Source organism: Puntigrus tetrazona, chromosome 25, assembly GCF_018831695.1.
Source record: "Puntigrus tetrazona isolate hp1 chromosome 25, ASM1883169v1, whole genome shotgun sequence".
Lineage (NCBI taxonomy): Eukaryota > Metazoa > Chordata > Actinopteri > Cypriniformes > Cyprinidae > Puntigrus > Puntigrus tetrazona.
The window spans coordinates 13,603,024-13,624,027 of record NC_056723.1 but is presented as its reverse complement, the minus strand read 5'-3'; the positions used below and the strand labels follow the sequence as shown (position 1 = coordinate 13,624,027).

Sequence of the window (21,004 nt, the reverse complement as noted above, 5' to 3'; positions counted from 1 at the left end):
ATATTAATAAAGCTTTTAGCTGTTTTTTGAATGCAAGCTGTTTTGATTGGTTATTAAAATGTTTTCTTGTCACATTATATATATATATATATATATATATAATTTTTAAACCTCAACGTAAATGTTATTCTACAGTGAAAGATGTTCTTTTAGGTTTTTTGTGAACTCCACATATAAACTAACCCAGGCGTATTTATAATTGATTTGTTAAAGTGATGCATTAAAGTTCAGCTACAGCCCTGAACAAACACATCTGTCTGTAACTTATAGTTCACCCAGAAATGAAAACTCTGTCATCATTTACTCGCGGTCAAGTGGCTCCAAACATGTATGAATTTCTCTGTTCTGCTGAACACAAAGAAAGTTTGTAACCAAGCGGTTTTGGTCCCTTTTGACCTCCATAATATTGTTTTTCTACAATGGAAGTCAATGGTGGCCAAAACGGCCTGGTTACAAACTTTCTTCCTTTGTGTTTGGCTGAACAAAGAGATGTTTAAAAACGCAAAAAAATATATAATTTAACATTTAACCTATAATTAAACCTTCCGCCGTGAAACTACGCCCCCTACTGGAGGTAACTAAAACGCGCTTAATAAGAGATAAAGATATTTTGTATCTTTATTTCGATATTATTTATATAGAAAAATCTATAGACAATTGAATAATTTTTATATGGTTTATGGGCAAATATTTTAATAGCTTTCATTTTTTTAACAAGTTTTAAACGTTGAGATGAAGCACACACACACACACACACACACACACATATATATATATATATATATATATATATATATATATATATATATATATATATATATATATATATATATATATATTCTCGATATATATTACAGCACTTTAAATAAAACGAGGTTAGCATTGCCTTTTATAATTTTTATTTTCATCTGATTATCTGAAGATAGTTTGTCATCATTTTTTGCCATTTATGTAAAAAAAAAAAGATGTTTGGCGCACTTATTTGCTTTTTCAGCACGGTAGCTGATAGTGGTTTGTATTTAGTGTATTACATATTCCTTTTCTAGAGATATTTTAATTAACTATCACGTCTCTGAACGTGCAAGCACCTGCAACAAGACAAAACACGTCTTTGTTTTTGAGAGGACTGGAGACAGAAGCGGCTCAGCGCCCCCTGCAGGAAGAGAGACGCTTTCCACGTGATTTACGCAACCAATTAAATGCTCAGGATCGGCGGCGGGGCGGGGTTTGCGCTTGAAAAAGAAACGCCGTCACGCTATGCGCGATCGGCATAGGACCCAAAGTCTGCTTGTACTGCCCGTTCAAAGCTAAATTAAAACTTCTCGATGGAAGTGTATTAACAAAAACTATAATAATAATAATAATTATAACCTACAAAGCGCAATTAATAAATATAATTCCTTATTTAGCCAAATATATACTTTTTTAAAAAGAAAAGAAACGACATTTCTTTCAGGCGTCACGCAGAGGGGCCTTTGGGGGCTTGTTGGTGGAAATGTCATTCAGAGCAGCAGTTGCACAAGTCATGGGGCTCGATTCAGAGAGGCTGCAGTGAGGGATTCGGGCTGAAGTGTGGCGCTCATGGCAGGGCTGCTCTCCGCGGCCGCCGCGGCTTCTGTGCGCTCCGGGTCCAGAGCTTTCCTGCGCCTCGAAACCGGAGCCGCGGCGAGACTCACTGCTGCTCATCCGCGGGTGAGAGAGAGACATAGACAGAAAGAGAGAGAGAGAGAGAGAGAGAGAGGACATGTGTTTATACTTCATCACACACACACACATACCGGTCTATCATATCAGCTCTTTTCACCTTAAATACTAGGGCCTTGGTCTTTTTGTGAGTGTGTATACGTATGTGTGTGTATATAATGTTGTGCATCTGTCATACACACATTCCAGACGTGTGTTTATGATGTAATTCATTGTGTTATGACGTAACACAACTGCGTCAAGATGAATAAGCTTTTTTTCATTGATTGTAATAATCCAGTGACGGTTTTTTTTTGGCCTACAAACCAAATGTTGATTTAATTTAGTTAATAAAAGTTAAGGAAATCTGTTTAAGACATTTGTTTTTTGACAGCATCCTCTCTTTTTAACTTTTACAGTACTGTACAGTAGCTTTGCAGATAGGTTTCTAGAAGCATCTTGGAGACGTCGGCACAGTTCTTCTGGGTTTAGTCTGTCTCGGTTTGTTTTGTTTCCGGATGATGATCATAAACTAATGTTTAAAGATTCAAAAAACTGTTTGGGGAAAATACTAGGGTTCTAATACTTTTGGCCACCACTGTATGTTTCAAGTATGATTCATAATTCAGCTCATAATACCTCTTCCTTTCTTCCTCAGTTTTTAGCCCTGAACCGCATTAGACCAGTATCATCCGCAGGGAAGCGTTACACATTCCCGCTCTTCTCTTATTCCACCGACGCTCCGAAAGGTGAGCTGTTTCTCCATATGTGTCACGGTATTTTTCACTTGAATTATATTTCTAAACTGTCATAAAACCCTCAGATGATAAAGCAAGTCGACCAGAGCTTCGGCCAGGAGGAGGAGGAGGAGGAGGAGGAGGAAGAAAAGGAGGGAGGAAAGACTGGAAGAGTCGATTATTACAGGTAAACGTTTAATTGCCTGCAAAATAAAGTTATTTGTATACATAATATATATATATGTGTGTGTGTGTGTATATATATATGTATATATATGAGAAATGGTAAGAGTATGACATAAAACACAATTATTAAGACTAGAAAAACTTAAAAATAAAAAAAAATAACAGTGGGGTATTTAGAAGAAGGTACGCCACTGAAAAAAGTTTGAGAACCACTGATGAAAAATTACAAATATCTATGTATATACATGTAAATACTTTCAAAATATACTGTGTGTGGAATATGAAGTCAACAAAAACCTATTTTGGATGCAATTAATTGTTTGAAGGCACTAATTATGGCAGTAAGATTCATGTTTTTGTAACGCTTTTGTAAAAAGATTGAGATTCTCTAGGCCAAGTTCTTTTTGTTTATATCACGGTATCGTTTCTTTTTAATGTCCATGTTTTTTTTTAAATAATAATTTCTATGTATTATGTGGTTTTTTTAATCTTCTTGAACAAATCAGAACGCATGCGTTTTAACACCATTTCAGTCAGATTGATGGTTTTTTTTTTTTAAATATGTGACTCAGGGGGACGTACCGTGGGACGATAAGGATTTCCGCTATATTTTGATCACACTGGGAGGCGTCACGTCGCTCATGCTGTACCTCTACCTCAGAGATCCCGGCCGAGAGATAACCTGGAAGGATTTCGTCCATCGGTACCTGGACCGAGGACTGGTGAGAACAACATCTGTGGTTTAACAGAAAGAGTTGTGGCTCGGTACCCATAGATGTTTGTTGCGTGTCTTGTTGTCTTCGAGGGTCACAGCACGCAGTGAAGGGCTGTTTTGTGGTTTTTAAAATCAGTTTTTCCGCTCAGGTGGACCGCTTGGAGGTGGTGAACAAACAGTTTGTCCGGGTCATCCTGGTCCCTGGAGCTGACAGCTCTGAAGGAGTGAGTGGCAGCCCGTTTGCTGAGCAGCAGCTCGTGTCTTTGTGGAACGGCACTGATACGTCGTTGTGTTCCTTCAGGGCTACGTGTGGTTTAACATCGGCAGCGTGGACACGTTTGAGAGGAACCTGGAAGCCGCTCACTATGAGCTGGGACTGGAGGCGTCCAATAGAGCAGCGGTGGTCTACATGTCCGAGAGTGACGGGTGAGCCTGCCGTGGCCTTTTCTAAAATACGTTTTCGTGGTTTTATCTGTTGGTTTTATTTTGCATGCATACGTAAAACTGTAGTTCAAATATTTGGTGATTTAAAAAAAAATAATAACGTTTTTAGGTCGCTTTTGGCCCTCAAGACTGCATTTGTATGATGAGAAATACAATAAAAGCAATATAATGTAATTTATTATAAAATGCAATTTATTTATGCTATTTGTTCTTCATTCAACATCATTAGTCCAGTTTTCGGAGTCACGTGATCCTTCAGAAATCGTAGTAATATGCTGATCTGCTCCTAACTAATACAAATCCATATTTTGCTACTATATTTTTCTCTTTCTCCAGGTCTTTTCTGATGAGTTTCATTCCCACCCTGCTTTTAATTGGCTTTTTGCTTTTCACTCTGCGACGTGGGCCAATGGGAGGAGGGATGGGCGGAGGAAGGGGCGGGCCCTTCAGCATGAGCGAATCAACCGCCAAGATGATGAAGGACAATATAGAAGTCAAGTTCAAGGATGTGGCTGGATGTGAAGAAGCCAAGGTGGAGATCATGGAGTTCGTCAATTTCCTAAAGAACCCACAGCAGTACCAGGATTTAGGTGCTAAGATCCCAAAGGTGTGACCTCGCAGAAGGAAAGCAAGTGGAGGTTATCGGCAGAACGTTATTATTAATTAATGCTCTGTGTTTTTTCAGGGGGCTGTGCTGTCTGGTCCTCCGGGAACAGGTAAAACGCTGCTCGCTAAAGCTACCGCCGGAGAGGCGAACGTCCCCTTCATTACGGTCAACGGTTCAGAGTTTCTGGAGATGTTTGTTGGAGTTGGTCCAGCCAGAGTAAGTTTGAACCGTAGGGCCATTAAAATGGAGAATTGTTGACCTGTAACTTACTTTTTCTTGTTCTTCGTTAGGTGAGAGACATGTTTGCTATGGCGAGGAAGAACGCCCCGTGCATCCTCTTCATTGATGAGATTGACGCTGTGGGGAGGAAAAGGGGCGGAAGGAATTTCGGTGGGCAGAGTGAACAGGAAAACACACTTAATCAGCTGTTGGTGGAAATGGACGGTAAGCGGCCCGGGGGTCTGATTAAGAGCTTATAGGAGAGATTCGTGTAAATAATTTGGAATTTATGGAAAACGATGTTGAGATCTGACTTGTTTTTAATCCAAAAAATCCTTGTAACGTTATAATTACTTTTGTTTTTACAGGTTTCAATACAAGTACAAATGTTGTAGTTCTGGCTGGTACGAACAGGCCGGATGTCCTTGACCCTGCGCTGATGCGACCAGGGAGGTTTGACAGACAGATATACTTGGGTAAGAACGTCTGTATATATATATATATATATATATTATATCAGGGGTCATCAGCTAAAACTGCTTGAGCTCCAGTAATGAACCCTCCTCACCAGCTTGGTATCTGCAGAATATTTAAGCTTAATGGCTGGTTTCTACGGTGTCTACGGTATGGTTCGCAATTATGTCCGTTTCCGTTGTGAACGGTACCAAAATGGCAAATCCATAAGGGTACCTAACACGGCAAAGAGATCCGAAAGGTTGGAGCTAAATGCACTGCAGAACCTTGATTTGTTGACTGGAATCGGACTAGAATTTGGGTGATGCAACCTCCACTCGTTCTACTCTCCTGTCCGTGAGTTTATTTACATTGGCTTATATACATGGGAGTGCGCAAATCCCCCCAAAAAAATATATATAGTAGTGTATTTAATAACTCAATATGCGTTCTTTTCTGTTCTTGTGCCTAAAAACACTCCAATCAAGTAAAGATGGCAATTAGGGTGTTCTTTACATAACTGTACCATACTGTCGAACACTAATAATATTCACGTGTCGTGGGCTTAGGACAAGTATTCTACCTCTAAGGTTTGTACTCTGTCGATCCTTCAGGACCTCCTGATATTAAGGGTCGAGCATCCATATTCAAAGTGCATCTCCGGCCACTCAAACTGGACCCAAATCTGGACCGTGATGCCATTGCGAGGAAGATGGCTGCTGCTACACCCGGGTTCACTGGTGAGTGAGAATTCCTATTGAACCGAATAAATGTGCAGGCCTTAGCAGGAAAATTATATGTTGCATGATAATTATATATTTGAAATTAATGCGTGAGCGTAGGCTGATTTAGCTGATATGGTAATTAAGTAAACATAAGCGCAGCCGTAATATTACCGTGTATTTGCTATATAAAGACCCAATTTTTTCTCTCCTCTAGGTGCTGATATTGCGAATGTCTGTAATGAAGCAGCTCTCATTGCTGCCAGACATCTAAATGAATCAATCAACGTTAAGCACTTTGATCAGGCTATCGACAGAGTCATCGGAGGTAAACGGACCAGCTTAGATTTTACAGCATGTCCTACTAACAATGATGTGCACGTTTCTATCTGCAAGTCTTATTAGTGACGTCACCTGTGGTGTACCTCAGGGTTCAGTCCTGGGTCCCATTCTTCTTCTTACCTACATTCTTCTTTCCATTAGATTACACAAAGTAGGAATATAGACTTTCTTAATCCATTTTTTTTTGTATTGGCGCCAAAGCTTTCCCTGTATGATTGCTTGAGTTGGCTTATGCAGCTTTAACTGTCCTAAATTTAAAATTAAAATACATTTCTCACGTTACAGGTCTGGAGAAGAAGACTCAGGTTTTACAACCCACTGAGAAAAAGACTGTGGCCTATCACGAAGCAGGGCACGCTGTAGTGGGCTGGTTTCTCCAACATGCTGACCCATTGCTCAAGGTGATATTATTTCCCAAAAGATTTTTAAATCCCTTTGACACAGTTTAAGTAACCAAACAAAATAAATAACGCACATTTTAGCTTCAGTTGAGAAAGAATTTCTGTGTCATTGTCTTTGCTTTGGAAAAAAGTTAACAATGCTGACTTTGTATAAACTATGAGCATCGTGTTACGCCACCAGCATTACCATTGTAACTCTATAGTTCAGTTAGAGTTATTCCTCTTTGAATCGTTTTAGTGAAACGTATTGGGTTTGGTCTCTCATTTCCTGTTTTTATGTTCTAGGTTTCCATAATTCCAAGAGGGAAAGGTTTGGGCTATGCACAGTACCTTCCAAAAGAGCAGTATTTATATACACGGGAGCAGCTGTTCGACAGGATGTGTATGATGCTTGGTGGCCGTGTAGCCGAGCAGGTGTTTTTTGGCAGGATTACGACTGGGGCTCACGACGACCTTAAGAAGGTCACACAGTCAGCATATGCTCAGGTAGAGAGATTGCACTTTCTTTGTATCGTATATTCAGTGGTTTAACAGAAGCTTTTATGTGGGTACAATACCTACAGGAACAATCCGTTTTGGAGTACAGTTGAAACTAATAGATGTTTTGTTAATCTGCTAACAATCACTGTTTATTCGACTGTTCTGGCAGGTAATGATTAATCAACATAGTGGTGATAGCCCATTGATTGCTTCTTGAGACTTTCAACCTATAACTTTACAAATGAATTTTTTTGACCGTTTTCCTCCTCTACTTTCCATTGTAGATTGTTCAGTTTGGCATGAGTGAGAAAGTGGGGCAGGTGTCATTTGACCTGCCCCGGCAGGGTGAGATGGTTCTGGAGAAGCCCTACAGCGAGGCTACTGCAGAGCTCATTGATGAGGAGGTCAGAGATCTGGTCGACCGGGCCTTCAAGAGAACACTGGACCTCATCACTGAGAAACACGACCAGGTGGAAATGGTGAGAACCACCAACAGCTTGATTATTACTTTATGCTGGGAAACGGTGGGCTTCGCTTGGAGTCATAGCTTTTAAGAGTGGCATCTAGCTGCATTACAACAACCCTCAAAGTCATGCCAGAGATGCCAGACATGATGGCCTGTGGAGTGCCTCAGGGTTCAGTCCTTGGTAACTTTTTTTTTTTTTTTTTTTTTAAGGCAAAGTAGATGTATATTCTTCAAATGTGTTAAATCAGAGTTTTAGTTCATATTTTGAGGTTTATATTTTTGATTTGAGAGAGGGCTTTTCACATTGTGCTTAACCCTGGGTTATCGTCATTCAAAACCCTGCTTTAAACCCTGGGACATTTTGTGATTGTAATTTAGAAGTGGGGCTAAAGCCTCTGGAAATGCTTCTGCTGTGTTAACCCTGCATTGCAGTGGCAAATTTTACTGTGTGAAACTAAATGCTTAGCAACAGACATCTAGTTTCATTCCTCACATTCACGTGCTTTGCAATGTGACAGGAGCACAGCATGTAAACGGTATATTCAGGGGCTGGAGGGGAAATTTGTCAAATGGTAATGGGAAAACTCTTCAGTTTCATTGGAAGAAACTTGAATGTAGAGTGTGCAACATCAGCGTATGAATACATAAAATAATAATAAAATTGTAATCCCTGGGAAAACTATGAGCAGTGTAAAACACGAAAGCAAAATAACCCAGGATTTAGAACAACTCGGCGTTAAATATTTCAAGCACGAAGTACTCAGGTAGTCTGGTTAATACAAACATGCATTTGTTTTTGTGAATAGGTCGGTAAACGCTTGCTGGAAAAAGAAGTTCTGGACAAAGCTGATATGGTAGAGCTGCTCGGGCCCAGGCCATTTGAGGAGAAGTCCACATATGAGGAGTTCGTGGAAGGCACTGGAAGCTTTGAGGAAGATACAAGTCTTCCTGAAGGGTTGAAGGACTGGAACCAAGAGAGAGGAGATACCCAGGAAGAACCTCCAGCTTCACAGGAAAAACAAGCTGCTTAAATTAAAGACAGCTCTCGAAATAATTTTCACCTGCCTCTGACACTTGCCTTACTGTGGAAACTCCTGTGGATAGCGGAGTCTTCTTGGCTTAAAAGAGGAAGATTGTGAACTTTGTTGGTATTCGCATTTCACTTCCCTTGTTAACTCAAAGCAAGGAAATTTTACTGAATTTGAAATGCCTTAATCTCTGCATTATGTCGGCATAAACTACGCCTGATAAACTTTAACAGCCAACACCAACTCTTTATGCCGGATCAAAAACGTTAAAAATATCTTATTAGTTCTTTTTTTATCTTTCAATATCATAACCTCAATTCTATCATTTTTATTCTTCTCCTCCTCTTAATAGAAGTGTAAGAAATGTATGTGTACGTCTTTCATTTGTGTTATAAGAAGAAGAAAAAAGTTTTGAAAGCGAAATCGTGAATATTTAATTAAATTAAAGGAGTCGTTTCATACGTTTTTCACAAAGTGAAAGTGTTTTCTTGCACACATGCACAAAAAAAAGTGTCGTCATCTGACCCTTAGAATTAATTGGGTCATTTTTGCAGCTTGAAACTCGGTGCATCCTAGTATACGTATTTATGAATTCAACACTTCTCAATGGCTATATACTCGGTTTCTAATCTGTAGAATGGGCAAAAACACTTCTAACACTTGCAATTTCGATTAATTGTATATCTAGGCACCATACAGTCTACACTGACATCAGCAGAAGTAGGGCATAGCTAGACGATTTACTTCCTCTTCCAAGCATTCTGTTCATGAGGGACGCTCCCATTTTAGATGGGTGAGAGTTAGCCAAGTAGCATCCAGAATCAGTGCTATCTCAAAATGCAATCTTGGTATTATTTCTGGTTGTTCAATCATGAAAGAGTGTAAAAGCCCAGTTTATATTTGTGGATATTCTTTTCAAAAGGCATTTCCACGGACAAAAGCACTGTTTGTTGGACTGTTCTTTAGTCTGAAATGCGAACCTCTTGAGTTGCATGTCACGTGTAGCATGCTTTGGTGTCTGCCTGACCAGTGCTGACCATAAAATCTATTAAATTAATTCGTACCATGCTGTCTCTATTTAGAGCTAATTGAGAGGGTGTTGTATCACAAGACCTGTGTTCTACAGTAATGAATACAGTAAAAAAGGATTAGGGAAAGAAAAAGAGGGAAAACAATCTGATCTTTGACATTTCACGTTTATTCCTGTTAGATTTCTGACCTCCTTGAGTTGGCAGACTTGTTAATGATTCTGGTAGTTTGTAAATTTCTTCTCCAATGTGACCCTGTGTATAGATCATGCTTGACATCGTTGAACCCTGTAATAACCCTGATGACAAATGCAGTACAACTTTTTTTGATAGTCCAGAAATTTGTACAACAGAATTGTACTTTCAGGGGTTTGCATTTGGAATTCCCACCCAATAGCTTTTTTTTTACTTTTAGGATTATATGTGGATCAGGCTTTGAATGTTTGAAATTATTAATGACATTGAACGATACAGAGTGGTTAAAAACATATTGCTAAAAGATTATTCTCCCTTTCATCAATTCAAGTGCAACTTGCTGTACTCATTAATTAGGCCAGAAACATATTCTACACCAGTCAGAATGCTTGTGTGGTCTTGCTGTACATATGCAATGTGCGTTCTCAGTACTCAAGGGGGCAATAATTACCAACAAAACGTTGGTCGAAAGTAAAAGAACACATTCAGCAGGATGCTCCAATTCAACACTATGTATGGAGGCACACCAACAGTACCAGCACCATCACTTTTTCGATGTATCCCTTATCTGACTTATCCGTTCAGGTTTTGCAGTACTAATGAGCTGAGAAGATTAATCAAGTGTATTTGATTCAGCAAGTGTTTAAAAATGTGTGCTGTTGGTGTGTCTCCATGAGCAGGGTTGGAAAGCACTGCCTTAAAGGATAAAACTGACCAGGGAAAACTGCTTATGCAGGGTTATCCAATTCTATCTAATATGTTGGGGCAGGTTGGAGCTAAAGTCCATAGAAAGTGGCCTTCCATATCAAGCTCCACAGGTTCATGCTAATACTAGGTCGGTGAAGGTGAGAACCCAGTGCAATATGAATTCTCTTCTGACAAATTCTGAAACGCAAAGTGTGTCAAATCAATCTTGTGTAGCTCAAAGTGTCTGCATTCATGTACTTGTGCAGGGTATGTTTCAGGCCTAAGGCATGAATTTTTTACAGGATTTTTTCACTTTGTTTCTGGGTTTCCCTATTTTCATGCAGATTCTCCTCGAAGGACACTTTTGTTGGGAATTCTTGTAACTTCTCTGCATTGCCTTGTCTTGAACTATGTAGGTTCTTTAGAAATGTCTTATCACAGTTGCTGTTTCGAGACATCGCGCTGTTCTTTAAACAGTTCCTTGAATATTCGAATCACTGAGGAATTCCTCAGTTGCTCCTTAGATTCACTTTGCTTGAGCCAGTGTTGTCCATAATGCTACATCATGCTTCAAGTTCTCCATATGCAGAAGTCACATGGAGAAGACTGAAAGTAACTCGGTCCCAAAGGAGCGTTCCAAAATCCTAGTTGGATGAAGTCTGTTCCATCTTGAGGAAGAGTCTACACTTACCCCAGCTTTTTGGAGCTCTCTTCTTGTCCATAATGGACAAAGGGATTGCATTATCTTTAGGTGGGATCCCAAGAGTTCCTCATCTTCTTGTTTAAGAAGGAACCTCCACTTTCCGCACAAGGGCTTTATTTTCTTTATAAGCCCCTGTAGCTGTCCCTGGCTCAAGGCTGCTGGGATTGCGAGCGCTCTATCTTCAACATTGGTTCTGTGTTTTCGGAGTCACTGTGGTGCTTTCGATCTCTTGGTTGCTGTTCCCCTTTTCCACCGCGGGTCCAGGAGGGTGAACGGACGTAACCGCTGTGTGGAAATCTAGGTAATGGTGGCTGCTGGCGATCTGCGGGATAAACTTACAAAACCAACTAATGAAAAACACCTTCATAACCACTGGCCATATTTCTGTTCCAAAACCTAGTCAGTTGCCAACCATAATGGCATTTTAAGGTACCATGGGTCAACTCATGTTGTTCCAACAGGGTGGGCAGCAAAATTTAGAAGTTGTCTTCTAACCCACCTTTCATTTTGGCTCAATTCCAAAGTACTTTTCACATAAACATTTTAATACAACTCTTTTACTTGCATTTGAAAAGGATTAGTAAAATCTCCAACTTTGCTCCTGGAGGGCTACTGTCCTGCAAATTTCAGCTCCAAGCCCAATCAAACACACTTGAACCAGCTGAAAAAGGTGGTCAGTGTTGCTTGATAATTATCGGCAGGTATGTTGGAGAAGCGGTGGAACTGAACTCTGCAGGGTGGTAGCGCTCCAGGGACCTGGTTGGACATCCCTGCAACGGGGTAGCCAAACCTTCTGCTTCTGGAAGGCTGCAGTCCCGCAGAATTTAGCTGCACCTTTGAGCAAACACACCTAAACCAGCAAATCAAGGTATTCAGGATTACTTAAGTTGCAGGTAGCAGGGTTGGAAAGACGTCTGGAGGAGGGTATGCCATCACAAGCAGGGTTGACTTTTAGGCAGGAGTGTCCAGCCTGCTCCTGGATGGCTACCATCCTGCAGAGTTTATTTCCAGCTCTGTTACACAAACCTGAACCAGTTAATCACATCGTTTTCAGGATAACTAGAAACTTTTAGCCACGTATTTTTGTGGCAAGTTGGAGCTAAACTCTGTAGGATATTGATCCCTGGGAACCAGGGGGGTTTGAACTAAGTGGTCAAGGGTGGCCACACTTAAGTTTACAGTGGCCATTTTCTCCCCTGGTCACCCCTTAAAACAGTCCCCGAGCTGCTTCAAATTATGGGATATTTAAACCTACTTAAGTGGTTCCTTGACATATGCTGCTTTAGAGACTTGCTACCAATTTAGGCAGAAGAGAGCAAAGCAGATCACTAGATTTTGGAACAGAGCTCACATGAGTCATGTCTGTTTGACTCCTCAACATGCTGTCTTTAGTGATGTTCACACTGACAGGGATTTGTAGTGAAGAAAAAAACAAAGCATCCGGATGTCATTCATTTTCAATGAGACTCAGCATTCTGAAGCTACATGAGTGATAGACATTATAGTTTTTTTATTTAAAGTTTAGTTTTATGTATAGCTACAATATGAGGTGATTAAATTTTAAAATGTAAATATATATACATATATAAATCCCCCTCAGTCTTCATTTTAAGTACTGACAATTTTGGAGGTTTAGACTAATGTTTTTCACATAACTTAGAGACCAGGGAGCATAACATTTAAGCGGCAGGTTCGAGGTAATGCTAATCTGGATTGCTAAGAATACCACTGACATTGCCTCATAGTTTAAATATTTAATATGTACACATTTGTGCACTTCAGCTCAGAACTTAATCAAATAATAATGTGCTCACTGTAGATTTCCATGGAATCACTGAACTGTGGCAGCAGCCAAGTATCCAACATAGTCTACTGCTCAAAACATTATCCATCCGTTTTATTTGTCTAGCTTCTCATTGAACATTCAGTCATAGACAATGGAGTGCTGCAGGAATGAGAACAGAAATTAGTTAGCATATTTGCACATCCAGTTTGAAGGTTTTTTGGCTAAATGCCTGATAGAAGGTACTTGATACGGTTAACACAAGCTCAAGATATTTTCACATTTCATTATACTGAATGAAATATAAAAGTATTACTTTTCTTGAATTATGTGGTTATTAACAACTTGCTAACGGGACACCAGAGGTTGTCAGGGACATTAAACATCATCACACCAAACGTCATCTGCTCACTAGTGTATTTTTACTGCCTTGATTGTGTCTCATGGTTTTGCAAAAACAAATAAAAGAAATTCTGCACAGTATTTAGGTAATGCAGCCATGTTGTAGTTTGTTTATAGCCTAACCTGGCCACAGGGCTTATTTTCACTTGGTTTCTTGTCGAGGGAACTGGGGGTTGCTAACTTCTGGGTTGACCTACAAAAATATGTCATCATCCCTGCAGCGCTCTATTTCTCCCACTTTAATTTTTAAATGAGATTCTAAAGAATATGTTTGAGGACTGGAGTGATTTCACTTTAAAGCTCCTGGAAAAAAACTTAGCTGACTCACTTGCTGGGGATTCTGTATGGTTCTCCTCATCTGAATCTGCAAACACCTCCCCCAGCTCCTGGTCAGACATGTCTGTCAGCTCCGTCAGGTCCAGGAGGTCAAAGTGTACCTCCAGAGAGGACACACTGCTGAGAGGCTCTGAGATCAGGCAGAAGATAGCAGAATGTAACTACATTACTATTACCAGATGACCACACCAGAAGTTATCTGCTCTATCGTCTGATGGTGTGTTGTCAGTTTCTGCTTTTTTCATACATAGCAACAGTAACATAGGGGGCAGGTATTTGTATTTGTGAAGGGATCTTCAAAATATAACTCACCATCTTGTCAGACAAACAAATCAAGACAGTAGAGGAGATTTTCAGTGGATTTAAACTTGAAAAAAATTGAGTATTGAAATCTTTCCAGGGTTTAAATAAAATTGTATTTCTTTTTTTTTTCAAAATTAGAAAAATTGAGCTGAGACCTTGTTTCATGCCAGAATTAACCTGCTCTGTCTTGTCTGTCGGCAGTAATTAAGTTAATAATTTATAATTACTTGAAACTAAAGTTGCAGAAAATGAGTCTGTTGTTTTGACTGGGATGAAATAACCAGCATGTGCTTTTGACAGGTCAGTGTTTCACTCACGTCGTTTCTCTGTGATCAGCACCTGGCTGCCATGATGTGACGGGGTACCGACATGCTCTCCTGAGGCATTGTGGGATGCCTCGCTGGTGAGACTGGCAGAGCTGGAGGACTTCAGAAGCTTCTGGAACTCTCGATCTCTAAGTGGCTCTACAAAAAAAAAAAAATATATATATATATATATATATATATATATATATATATATATATATATATATATATATATATATATATATATAAAATAAAAGAGGCTAAACTCTGCAAGAAAGTTGACTTCAAAGACTAGAGTTGAGAACCACTTTCTTATTCATCGTATTATTTCCCTACAGCAGCTAATGAACTGGAGGTCTCACATGGCTTACTTACATATTGCAAAAATAAGGTTGATATGGTTGCTAGGGTGTTCTGGGTGGTAGCCAGGGAATTTATGTAGCTGATAATTGTTGTTAGTGCATTTCTGCTTTAGACAGTTGCTAGGGTGTTCTAGATGGTTGTTAGCGCATTGCTATGTTGCTGTTAACATGTTGATACGGTGTTGCTAAAGTGTTTGATTGCTGTGTAGCTGCTAAGTGGTTTTTAATGCATTTTTAGATTATAAAGTTGCTAGAGTGTTCTGGATGGCTGTTAGCACATTGCTATGTGGTTGCTAAGATCCCTGCTGGAAAAAACAGCATATGCTGGTTTGGTGTGTTTTAAAGCTGGCTTTGAAACATACATAACCAGCCTATGCTATTTTTGGTTTTAGATGGCTGTTAGCATGTTGCTAAGTGGTTGCGTGGTGTGCTGAATAGCTCTTAGCACATTGCTAAGTGGTTGCTAAAATGTTCTTAGTTGTTACCAAGTACTGTTTGCTAGCATGTTCAGGGTGGCTTTTAGCTAATTGCTAAGTGTTTGCTATGTGTTCTTGGATGGCTTTTAGCACATTGCTAAATGGTTACTAAAATGTTGCCAGTGCTCTGCTATGCGATTGTTAGGGTGTTCTCATAATTTGTTAGCACGTTACTAGTCATTATGGTGTTCTGGGTGGATGTTATTTTGTACTAGCTTGAGCACTGCTATGCAGTTGCTCTGGTGTTCTCAATCACAGTTTATGTCTACAGCGAATCTCTTGCTTTCCATGTCTCGTTCTCTAATGGGGTTTGTCAGCGGTTGCCAAAGAAGTGAAACAGAAGATGCTTGTGTTTCCCTGAGTGTTTAAAGAGCTTTCAGCCCTCTATTGATTTCTTGCGGCAGTAGTCAAAGCAGACAAGCATTTTATATCATTGAAGGCAGTTCAATTACACACATGGGACAAGAAAACAAGTGGACAACTGAATATGTATTTTTGGAACACATATTTTTGTATTATGCAGTAAAACTTTTGAATACAATTTAAAATTTTACTTCTTTTTTTTTTACCAAAAAAACTATTTCACATTATGTAATGTATTATTTTTACACAGTTGGGGTTACTTTGTGGGCTCACAAAATAGGAAATAATAGAATTTATTAAAATTTGAGAAAGCACGACTAATTTGTTGGTGATTTCACATAAATTTATTTTAATTACTAAAAAATAACATTAGCATGACCCAAAAAACGAGTAGTAGCAGGAGATTGCGTTCAACCTTAGAGAATACCAGAACGCATTTGACACATTTGTCAAATTTCTCAGTACGCAAACTTATTTTTCACTTCTCTAGCATGTTTTGTCCCACATCTCAAGAATCTATTATGTGATGATAGAGACTTTTCCAGCTGTGGCCGTTCTCCGCAGTCTGCGGGTCATCCCTCCCTATCTCACACCTCTCTTTAGCCCACACACAGCAGATTCCGCTGGCTTGTTCTCCTTTTGTGCGTGCCAGCCATGCAAATATTGGTGCGTGGATTGGGATATATTTGTGTATTCCAAAAAGCTCTCCATCTAAACCATTCAAGCCGAGATGAATTATATTTTTAGCAGCACCCAGTGGTACCCGACTCCCATTGTCCCAAATCAACCGCTGCAAAAGATGCAACTCAATGTCAAATTCTCAAAAAGGCTTGCGTCCGAAAATCCCCTCGCTCTTGACCTTTGTCGTTTATTCGCGTAGCAGTTCTAGTAATCGTCTGACATTTCTGCTATAATTCACAAGCCACCACCCTAAATGTATCCAAGTTGCTTTGCCTTTTCCCATGTGCATAAATGCAAGCTGCCAGCCACTGAGCACTACCGGCTTCCTCTGACTGCTTGCTTTGTCTGTGCATCCAAGAAAAAAAAAAAAAGACATGGTGGCAGCTCTTACAGCAGGCTATTGAATTCAATGGGAGTGCGCGTTTAAATGCATCGCAGCATGCCGGCTGAAGAAATGTTTGCTCTTACCTGCAGCACCAGAGTCTGCCTGAGCCTCCATTAAGACTATTGTAACAGCCGGTGCAATGCTGTTTGGCGTCGCAGCCGGGATTAGAGGGAGCGCCTCCTGCCTCGTGTACGCGCTCTATCTCTTTCTAGCGACTCGCTTTCTCTCTCTCTCCCTCTCTTTTCCCCACCCCTACATGCACAGTCACACATTCGCTCCCATTGTCACTGCAGCACGCACAACAGTGACACATAAAGAGTCCCGCTAGAGAGAAACGCAGTCAGCCCTACACAACTGCTATACTGCATGACACACCAAAACAGGGGGAAGAGAGGGAGGGAGGGAGGGAGGGAGGTGCCCGTAGACAATAAAAAAAGGATTTATATGGCAGGCGAAGGTCTAGTGATCTAACACAGTTTTGGCAATATAAGATAAAGTGAGGAAAACAGAGCCATGTCTGTGTGTGGATGATTATAATCCATTTTTTCTTCATTTAAAAATGATTTTGATAGGTTGTCTTCATTAGAGAGTCATTACTTAGTAGTTGCAGGCCGGAGAAATGAATGCTGGAGAACAGATGCTGCCAGCTACCATGTGGTTCTTGCGGCTCTTGTAGTTACAGCTCCAGCACTCAAGTGGGCGATAGAGATACTTTCAAATGTCTGTGTCATTACTCGGGTAGCCAGGTAGGTTTTTTTTTTTTTTTTTTTGGCCAAGGAATACCCAAGGGGCCACAAGAACGATATCCAGAAACAAAGCAGCCAATCAGAGTTTATCTAGTTTCCACAGAGTAGGGTACAGTAGGGTATGCAATTATCGCAATTTCCAGAAGTTGTGAATGGTACCAAAATAGCGCAGCATACCGTACCACTTTTTTGGGACCTTTACGTTCGGGTACCTAGCAGAGTCGTTCTGAACCTAAAGGGTGGAGCCAGATGCCTCATAAAGCGACTGTTTCTATGGGCCGCTAAACGTAAGCTATCCGCCACACTGTAACGATCATCCTGCCGTCATTTACCATAGTAATAACTGAATATTAGAAAGATACCACAATCCTGCACAGAATGCCTCGGCTCTGTGCGACCCTACAGTATGGTGCATTACATCAAGTTGACCGATCCAAGATGGCGGACGCCTCTACATGCTTGTGGCGTTTACGGGTGGAGCTAGACGCACTGCAGAAAGTTGAGGGGAATGAAACGTCTTCCTTTGGAACGAAAATGAAATGAAACTAAAATACCAAAACCCTAACCTTCCTCAGCAGAGAACTGGCATTACTGTCTGTCTCAAATGGATCCACCCATGATTTTCGGTATATGAAAGCTGAACGTTTGAGCTGAAGCTGAACAGGTGATTGAGGTGACCGATGGCTGTGGGAAGGGGTTTACTAATTGGACCATAGATTTTTATAATGAACGGGGGATAGAGCAGTGCCCAACGTAAGTTCAGCCATCCAAAGAGCCAAAATCACAACCTGGTCTTTATGTTTGATGGTTGTCGCCATGATTATAAATAGCTGTCTAAGTGCGCTCTCAAGATGGCCGCCAAGTAAACTGCATTGTCCTGACTGACTTCGCTGACCCAAAGTAGGAAAACCATTTGCCATTTGTAACATTGTGATTCAATTCGGTATGAAACTATATATATATATAATACAACAACATTTAGTACATTATTAGTGTATCTACAAGTGTTATCATTCACTGGTTTAGATCTGATTCATGTTTCAAAGTTGAATAGCTAACTAAAAGGTATCATAAATAAACACAGTCTGATCCAGGTAAAGGTTAACATGAACTTGTCGGTCAAAGCTGTGCAATTGCATCCCCGTCTCTGAAGAAGGAATAGGATAAAGTCTTTTAAAATCAAATTAATTTAAACTTTGAGGAAGCGTTACTGTGAGCCTGGCGTTGTTTTACTAACTGCATTAAAAGGCTTATGTTCTGCTTTCACGAAGTCATATCTCTTTTTAAATATCCTGGGTTTCACATGCCTCAAAAACCATTGGTTTTGCTGTAATGCACTGCTGGCCGAGGGCTCACTGTAATGCCATAGCTTCACACAGGGCCTTAATTTATGGACGTGCGCTGTAAAATTACTCATTTTTGCCCACTCGGGTCCATAAAAATCTTCTGAAGAAAACATGAAACAGCATTTACAAGCTAATTTGCTTCCAGTTTGACATATTTTCTAGTAAGACAAGATATTTAATGAAGAAAGAAATAATGTAGAACATCGGAAATTGATTAGATTGTGGAAAATGTCTTTATATGAGAGCTAAACTAAAAGCAATTCATGCGTTCAATGGATTGTTCTGTTGTTTTACAGCATGCTGATAAATCAGTCTGTATAAAAAACTCCATAAAACGCCGGCCATTATAAAGACTTTGAATGTATCACTAAATATGGGGTTTTGTAAAAATAAAAGTCACAGCACTTCTGGTTTACAAAGACAGGAACAAATGATTTCAGATAATGTTGATTTCGGTCTGACTGAACGAGCCGTGTATTTTTCTTCTTCATATTTTCAGACGGCTGAAAAATGCAGTGCTTGGTTTTTTTAATGTGACAAGAATGTTTTGCTGTCAAAATGATTCTGAGGTTTCTTTGAAATATTGTAACTCGGCGTGATGAAGGCAATATATGTTACGTAGACCTACAGTGATATTTAACACTCATATTCATATTATTGCAGAAATTATTTTGTTAAAGTTTTTACTCTTTTAAATGTTCTTTTAATGTTAAACTACTCTGAATTACTCCCATAATTCATGCATGCATTAAGCGGTGTGGAAATAAAAGTGAATAGTTCATTTTTGTGTGTGTATATATATATAGAGAGAAATTTTATTGAAAAAAATTAGATTTTATGTTATGTGACGGGACGCCAGGACTGAAAAGGCCAAAATGGAGTTTAAAAAAAAAAAAATCAATTATGACAGAATGGTTTAATATAGCATTTTGCTTTATGCAATGTATAAAATATCCATATATATGCTCTATGTATGTAAATCTATCTATCTATCTATGAAAAATAAGTTTAATAATGGAAGTAAAATGCGGCACAATTTTAATATCTAATATCTAAATAATATCTAACATCCCTTATTTGCTTGCTGTGAGATGTTGATTTATAACAAACATTTAGAAAATTTTATTATAAAAGGAGAAATGTCCTCTACACAGGACTCTATAGCTGGATAAAATGGTTATTAAAACTTACACTAATCGAGTAAAAACATGTTTAAATTCATCGCACGGCCACTGCTAGGAAAAAGGAAACATTAAATTGGATCTTTGCCTTTTTTTGACAGACGCTCTCATAGTCTCACTTATTTATTCTTCACCGTTAAAACGACACTATTCCCAGAGAAGCTCGTTATTCAAGTGTCACAGCGCTGCTTTCAAGTTTTCTGAAAGAACTCCCACGACTTTCTCTCTAACCGTGGGCGCTTTGTCAGGGGTTTTTTTTTTGCTCTTTTTTTCCGATGCTGGTACTTTTTTTCTGAGGAATTCAAAAGAAAAGTTGCGTTTCATCTTTCTGTTTGGTACTTCGCTCGATTACGGCGTCAGACGGGAACAACAGATCATATGCTGCTGAGTTAAATGAAACCACATTACTGATATGTTGAACTGCACTCTAATTCAATTCTTACTAGTAAAAATTGAATTGCAGAGCTGTCTGATTGAAACAGAGCGCTTTCTCTAAATGAACTCCTACTAGTAGGAATTTATTTAAAGTATGAAGTTCAACATATTTTTAATGTGTTTTTTACTAGTAAAAATTTTATTAGAGAGCTATGTAAGTGCATTTTTATTAGTAAGAATTAAATACGAGACCTCTCTAATCTGACTTGTTAGAATAAAAATTTTATTAGAGAGTGCTCGAATTGGAATTCTTACTAGTAAAAATTGAATTGCAGAGCTGTCTGATTGAAACAGAGCACTTTCTCTAAATGAACTCCTACTAGTAGGAATTTATTTAAAGTATAAAGTTCGACATATTTTTAATGTGTTTTTTACTAGTAAAAATGTTATTAGAGAGCTATGTAAGTGAATTTTTATTAGTAAGAATTAAATAAGAGACCTCTCTAATCTGACTTGTTATAAAAATTTAATTAGAGAGTGCTCGAATTGGAATTCTTACTAGTAAAAATTTAATTAGAGCTCTCTAAGGCAAAATGTAGCTAGTGAGAATTTCATTTCTGAAACATTTCTGTTTTAGAGCTCTGTGATTAAAAATGAATGGAAGTCAGTGGAGACGTATGACTAGTAAAAATTCGTTTGTAGAACTGGAATTGAATTAGAGGGATTCCTATTTATAATTCATACTCAATTAAATTAGTGAGTTAATGTAACTCGAAAGAACCAGTTATATTTTTTCCAAAAAAAAAAAAAAAAAATGAATGGAAGTCAATGAAGAGATGCCTTGTAAAAATTCAGTTGTAGAGC

At 39.2% G+C, this 21,004-nt stretch overlaps 2 protein-coding genes across 3 annotated transcripts; one reads left to right on the top strand and one right to left on the bottom strand.

Moving 5' to 3' along the window:
• The first annotated feature begins 1,372 nt into the window (after nt 1-1,372).
• afg3l1 (AFG3-like AAA ATPase 1) lies at nt 1,373-8,944 on the top strand. Its single transcript, XM_043227330.1, has 16 exons — nt 1,373-1,692; nt 2,342-2,432; nt 2,507-2,607; nt 3,179-3,328; nt 3,471-3,545; nt 3,623-3,747; nt 4,102-4,372; nt 4,451-4,588; nt 4,663-4,816; nt 4,960-5,067; nt 5,659-5,784; nt 5,984-6,094; nt 6,394-6,509; nt 6,795-6,995; nt 7,274-7,468; nt 8,262-8,944. Exons 1-16 carry the CDS (start codon nt 1,582-1,584, stop codon nt 8,484-8,486), a joined length of 2,298 nt encoding a protein of 765 aa, XP_043083265.1. The 5' UTR covers nt 1,373-1,581; the 3' UTR covers nt 8,487-8,944.
• Nucleotides 8,945-9,660: 716 nt separating this feature from the next.
• Nucleotides 9,661-16,864, bottom strand: dbndd1 (dysbindin domain containing 1). 2 transcript variants are annotated; one of them, XM_043227331.1, is made up of 4 exons: nt 16,576-16,864; nt 14,238-14,384; nt 13,610-13,747; nt 9,661-11,430 (listed from the first exon to the last, which is right to left on the bottom strand). In XM_043227331.1, the coding sequence occupies exons 1-4, from the start codon at nt 16,604-16,606 to the stop codon at nt 11,246-11,248; spliced, it is 501 nt and encodes a 166-aa protein (XP_043083266.1). In that variant the 5' UTR covers nt 16,607-16,864; the 3' UTR covers nt 9,661-11,245. The 2 variants fall into 2 exon arrangements, with proteins under 2 accessions (XP_043083266.1, XP_043083267.1); XM_043227332.1 differs by having other exon boundaries at nt 9,661-11,418.
• Nucleotides 16,865-21,004: the final 4,140 nt, after the last annotated feature.

Coding starts and splice junctions, on each gene's coding strand:
- afg3l1 (XM_043227330.1), top strand. CDS start 1,582: ATGGCAGGGCTGCTCTCCGCGGCCGCCGCGGCTTCTGTGCGCTCCGGG. Junction 6,095..6,393: donor TATCGACAGAGTCATCGGAG/GTAAACGGACCA, acceptor CTCACGTTACAG/GTCTGGAGAAGAAGACTCAG. Junction 7,469..8,261: donor AACACGACCAGGTGGAAATG/GTGAGAACCACC, acceptor TTTTGTGAATAG/GTCGGTAAACGCTTGCTGGA.
- dbndd1 (XM_043227331.1), bottom strand. CDS start 16,606: ATGGAGGCTCAGGCAGACTCTGGTGCTGCAG. Junction 14,385..16,575: donor GGCAGACTCTGGTGCTGCAG/GTAAGAGCAAAC, acceptor TTTTTTTTGTAG/AGCCACTTAGAGATCGAGAG. Junction 11,431..13,609: donor CCATACAGAATCCCCAGCAA/GTGAGTCAGCTA, acceptor TGGTTTTGTAAG/TTTATCCCGCAGATCGCCAG.